The sequence below is a fragment of the Populus alba genome, chromosome 7 (genome assembly GCF_005239225.2).
Source record: "Populus alba chromosome 7, ASM523922v2, whole genome shotgun sequence".
Lineage (NCBI taxonomy): Eukaryota > Viridiplantae > Streptophyta > Magnoliopsida > Malpighiales > Salicaceae > Populus > Populus alba.
The window spans coordinates 5,147,552-5,153,551 of record NC_133290.1 but is presented as its reverse complement, the minus strand read 5'-3'; the positions used below and the strand labels follow the sequence as shown (position 1 = coordinate 5,153,551).

At 38.8% G+C, this 6,000-nt stretch overlaps 1 protein-coding gene across 1 annotated transcript; it reads left to right on the top strand.

Moving 5' to 3' along the window:
• Positions 1–228: 228 nt before the first annotated feature.
• On the top strand, positions 229–5,695 carry LOC118063349 (methylesterase 1-like). Its single transcript, XM_073410530.1, is given in 4 exon segments — positions 229–264; positions 266–604; positions 719–775; positions 5,657–5,695. Coding segments are annotated over 4 exon segments (471 nt in total).
• The last annotated feature ends 305 nt before the right edge of the window (positions 5,696–6,000 follow it).

Sequence of the window (6,000 nt, the reverse complement as noted above, 5' to 3'; positions counted from 1 at the left end):
CAAGACTTGACTTGTCAAAGAAAATAATGCCTAGGAGTTCTTGATTAAAAAAAAAAAACATGTGACTTTTGACATTTCCCACTTTCAACTTTTCAACAGACGGTGCTCTCTATAAATACCACCAAGCAACAACATTGCTAAACACAATCAAGGCATTACGAAAATATTACGTACTGTCAAGCGAAACCAAAAAGCCTTTACTATCAATCAGCAAAAAGAAAAAGAAAAATGGGAGATAGCGACGATCAAACAACGCATTTCGTTTTTGATCCATGGTTCAGCTTCAGGAGCTTGGGCATGGTACAAGGTGAAGACAATGCTAGAGGCAGCTGGCCACTCTGTCACGGCCCTTGACATGAGTGCATCAGGGGTGAACACAAAAACACTGGAAGAAGTTGTTACTTTTGATCAGTATAATGAGCCCTTGATCGAGTTCATGGCCAACTTAGCTGAAAATGAAAAGGTTGTATTGGTGGCTCATAGTCTAGGCGGCTTAAACGTGGCTTTTGCTATGGAGAAGTTCCCAGAGAAGATTTCTCTAGCTGTTTTTGTTACAGCATTCTTGCCTGATACCGAGCACAGGCCATCGTATATGTTAGAGAAGGTACCACAATTCATTTTATTTAAGGCAGTTTAATTGAAAACATGCAAACGAAAAGGCATTACCAATCATCTCTAACTTTCAATTAACCCTTATACATTTTGTTCTTTCTGTTAGTTTATTGAAAATAACCCAGCCGTGGCAGACGGGTGGCAGAGTGTGGTGTCTTCTGTTGTAACCTATTTTTGGGTCCCCATGAAAAATAAAATAAATAGCCAAAAGAGGTTAGAAAAATAACAGAAGGCAGAAGCGCTCAGGAAACAGTCAGAAAATTGGTCAAGGAATTTAAAAATACAAGGATTGAATTTTTTGACAGTATATTCTTGAAGGATGAAAGCCCTATTGAGAAGGAAAATTTGAATTTTGAGGAGAAAAGCCCAAATTTGGATGTTTATGGATTTAATTGGATTTTGTTTTTTAATTTATAGAAGATTTGATTGCAAGAAAATTGATTTTTAAGTCAATTTGGGCTTTAATTAGAAGAAATTTAAGTTCTGGGGCCAAAATATATTTTTTAGGAATTTATTGGGTCAAATCAGGGGCTTAATTGCATAAATATTGAAGTTTAATGGCCAATTAGGGGCTTAATTGTGAAAATCCGAAACCAGGGACCAAATTGTAAGAGGCGCGTAAATGGAGGGGCTGCAATTATTCGGTTCAGGGGCCTAATTGAAGAAATTGAAAGTTTATTAATCAATTGAGGGCTCAATTGCATAAATCAGAGGCCAAGGACTAAAGTGAAAAAGGCGGCCAACAAGAGGGGCGGGGACCGAATTCGGAGGACTGATTTGAAGTTTGCCCATTTAAATGAAACGGCGCGTTTTATCCAAAACGACGCCGTTTCATATATGAAAAAAAAAAAAAAAAAAAAGAGGAAGACCAGAACGGTGTCGTTTTGAACGACACTGTTCATCTTCCTCCTTCCCCCCGAAGAAGAGCAGCAGAAGAAGAAAACCATTTTCTTTTTTTTCAAATCTTCCCGCCTCTCTCTCTTCGTCCCCACCACCTTTAAACATTGGCCGACCAGCCGTTGCACCGCACTAACGATGGTCCCCCGCAGTTCTGATCCTATAAATAGAGAAGAAAACCGAAGAAAAGGGAAGAAAAAAAACCCGAAAAACACTACCCGAGGGAGGCCCGCCGCTCCCCGACAGCCGCTCCTCAACCCGCTCCTGGGTCCACGTCGAAATCGCGCCATGGTTCTATAAATAGAGAACCAAAAGGGAGAACGGGAGGGCGAAAAAAAAAGAAAAGAGAAAAAAACCCGAGAGAGGACCGGGAGAGAGAGGAGAGAGAGAGGAGACCGAAGAGAGAGAGCGAACCGAACAGCCGCAGCGCCGCCTAACGGAGCCTCCGCGCACGAGCCACACCACCGCCAGCGACCGCCTCCTCCACGCCAGGTACGTTTTCTTCTCCCCCCCTGTTTTCTTTGTTTTCTGCAAATATTTGCCTCCTGCATGCATTCTACATGCAGGAGGCGGGGGGGAGAAGATTAATTCCCCCCCCGCTGGGCCTGGGGCCGCTGGGCCAGCCCGATGCTGGCCCAGCCTTGCAAGTCTGGGCCGGTCTTGGCCCAGACCATAGGAGCTTTTCGGGCAGAGATCGGCCCACTTGAGTTTGCGGGCCGAGATCGGCCCACGTTTGTTTGCGGGCCGAGATCGGCCCGTCTCTTTTTTTGGGGGCTGAGCCTGGCCCATTCATTTGGGCCGGCCCAGCCCTATAATATATTATATTATTATAAATTATAATATATATGTGTGTATATGTTATATATATATATAAAAAATATTTATAAAAAAATCTGAAAAATCTAAAAAAAAATGTTGTTACTTTCCTTTCATATATATATATTTTTTTTAAGGGGGTTTTGTTTTTTTTTTTTTATATTGTGGAGGCATAAATTCAGTATTTAAAAATATCTGATTTTCGTCGAGGCACCCGAAATTTTCAAAGATAAATTTATTTTTTGCTTTAAAAAATTTCTAAAATTCCTTAAAAATATTGTTGATTTTTTTTACATCTTTTTAAAATGACTTAATATTAGTTTGTATTTTTTTATGCTGTGGAGATACAAATTCAGTATTAAAAAATACCCGATTTCGTCAAAAAAAATATATTGTTTTTTTTAAAAAAATATTTTCTTGCGTGTTGCATACGGCCAATACTCTAACATGTTTTGAATGTTCTTTTTATATAAAAAAAAATATTGGAAGTTTTGAAAATGTGTTTTCGCATAGATTTCTTAAACACAAATTATTTTCTTGCATTTCTGGATTTTACAACATGTTTGTAAAACTCCAAAGGGTATTGGCCAATATTCCAAAAACTATAAAAATCTTATTTTGGGAGGAGAAGTTGTGGTTATTGTTCACCGCTAATGTTTGGATGAAGAAATCCTTAAAAGGACGAACATCCAAAATATTATCGGGAGTAATAAATCAACGCACATGTTTGAAAGAAGCTTTGGTTGCGATCGAGAACATTTCAAAAATTATTTTTTTTTCTCTCCACGGTTTACGAGTCGTGAAAAGTAATTGTTTTTTTTAAGAATTGTGAAATTTTCTTCGTTTTTTTTATTCTCTTTTCCTTGCGATTTACGAGTTGACGGGATTAGAAAACACCAACACCATAGACTATAGAGCAAACCAAACACCAAGCAGCTTACCTCAGGTAGGGCGTATTAGGGGTGCTAGTACCTTCCCTTTACGCAACCAGTCCTTGCCTTAGAATCTCTGAAAGACCAGTTAGGGTTCCTAGTGACCAAATACTAGGTGGCGACTCCAAAAGAACCAAATCCTTAGAACACAACGAAAATCGCCAGCCGATGTCGTGCCTTTATAAATTTTTTGAGGGGGTGTGACATCTTCAACGGCGGGATATGAGGCATTCATGAAGTCCACTGCTTTTAACCTTGCCTCCCCTGAGGTACGGCTGATCATGAATCTGATTACAAATTGATTTTCGATCCTGGACTGATCTGTTTGACTGCAATAACTAAACCCATCTTTTGTTTAGTCCCAGAATCCAATCACACATAACCGAAAAATCAGAAAAAAAACAAAACAGAGGAAAAAGCAGAGCAACACGCAGAGAGCAAGGAAGGAAAAGGGCAGTATACACACAAACAAGGATTGTCCCTGCCATTGTTTTATCCCTGCAACAGAAAAAAAGGAAAAAAGACTCAACAATTGACATCCACAGTAAACCGGCGTCTTCATTGTAAGGTTTTTTTTTTCATCCTTTCAAATCTACTGGAACCCGAAAGCAATTGGTGAACATAGAAGCAAAGGAAAGAAGAAGACGGAGCAGAGGAGAAAAGGTGGTGTCAGTCAGCCAGAGCTTCACCATCGTCTTCATCGCCTTGCAGAGCAGGTACGCCGTTCCTTTTCATTTCTTTTTTTTTTCGCATTCAAATTAAGTTGCATTACATTGTGCGAAGGTAATTTAATTACCTTCGCACAGCTCAAGCCACGCGTGAATTCACTTCACGTGTGCGCTTCGATACAGCCCAATCGGGTCGGCTGGGCCCAGCCCCAAAGAAATTATGCTGGGCTGGGCCGGCCCAGCCCGGCCCAAAAAAGAAACATAGATAATAAAAAAAAAGTGTAGACAAAAATTTTGCATGTCTTAAATTTTTTAGGGCCACGAATATTTACCAACGCCAGAGTTGGATTTATTCGCGGGTAGAATTTTTAATTGGAATTATTTGTGGTGGAATATTTACCAACGCCAGAGTTTGATTTATTCGTGGTCGAATTTAAAATTGGAATTATTTGTGGTGGAATATTTACCAACGCCAGAGTTGGATTTATTCGTGGTCGAATTTTTTTTAATTAGAATTATTTATGGTGGAATATTTACCGACGCTAGAGTTGGATTTATTCGTGCATTGATTTAAATTTATTTCTTAGGTTTATTCATTGAAGTTAGAGTCAATAATATCATACGTTCTTACACACAAATCAAAATAAATTTTAGTAAGTTAAGATTTAAACAGCAATGCAGCTTACCTCAGGTAAATATGGGTAATTGAAGAAATTGGAAACCAAGAACCAAAATAGAAAAGGTGCGTAAATAGAGGGGTGGAATTAAAACCAGACCAAGGGTCCAATTGAAGAAATTAGAAGTTTATTGCTCAATTGAGAGTCAAATTGCACTAATTCAAGACCAAGGACCAAAGTGAAAAAAGGCGACCAACTTCAGGACCGCTGTTTTGAATTTGGCAAGGATATTATTGAATTGATTTTTACAATGAAAATTGCAATTAAGGACACAATTGAACAAATCACAAAATTGAGGACCAATATGAAACTCTGACACATTTGGTCGCCTTTTCATTTAAATGAAACGAAGCGTTTTGTCCAAAACGGTGTCGTTTCATGCACTGTTTACAAAAAAAAAATAAAAACACAAAGAGCCCAAAACGGTGCTGTTTTGAACGACACTGTAACCTTTCTTCTTCCCATAGATGCGCAAAATAGGGCAAGAAGAAGATTTTTCTTCCTTTGTTTTCATCGACATTCCTTCCTCCTTTTAGCTAAAAAAGACGCCAATCAAGGACAGCCACTTGTATAAATTCTGACCCGTGGCCTACCACGGGACAGTGAAAGAAAAAACAGAGGGGACGTGGCCCTCTATCGGTTGTTTTAGGGTGGCTGCATAGTGGCCGCCCTTGCCACTCTCTCCCATGTTTTCCTATGAATATAGGGGAGAAGCAGAAAAAAGGGAAAAAGAAAAAAAATCCGAGAGAGAGACAACAAGAGAAGAGAGATAACAACAAAGGGGAGAGGGAAGAGAAAAGAAGAGGAGAGTGGGAAGACCGAACGGAAAAAAAAAAAAAAAAGAAGAAAAAAAACCAGAAAAGAAGAGAAGGAAAACAGAGAGAAGAGAGAAGGACCACCGCTTGGAGCCACTACCGTTTTGCCGCCAGCACCACCACAAGCCACCGCTTCTGCCACTGCAGGCAAACGACAGTGAACAAGCTCCTCCACTCTAGACAATCTTCTCCTCCTCTTATGTCCTTGTTTTTGGGTGTTCTTTTTCATTTGCATGCAGAACATGATCAATTCACGTTCTGCAGCAACTGAATTATAATTATGTAGTTACTGTGCTCTGTATAGTAACTACCTAATTATAATTCACTGGTTACTGTGTATTTTACGCCTTTTTTATTAGTATTAAAAAATATTTTTATGGCATTAAAAATACAAAATCCGGTATTAAAATACTCGGTTTTCATTAAAACTTCCAAAAATACAAAAAAAATTGAAAAAGGAGAAAATGTTTTTGTGCATTTAGCCAAGTGTCTCAAAGCTAAAAAATCATATTATGTTTTTCATACACCAAAAAAACAATGTTTTAGTATGCATTTTGGCTTTAATAACTAGTTTATTAAAGTC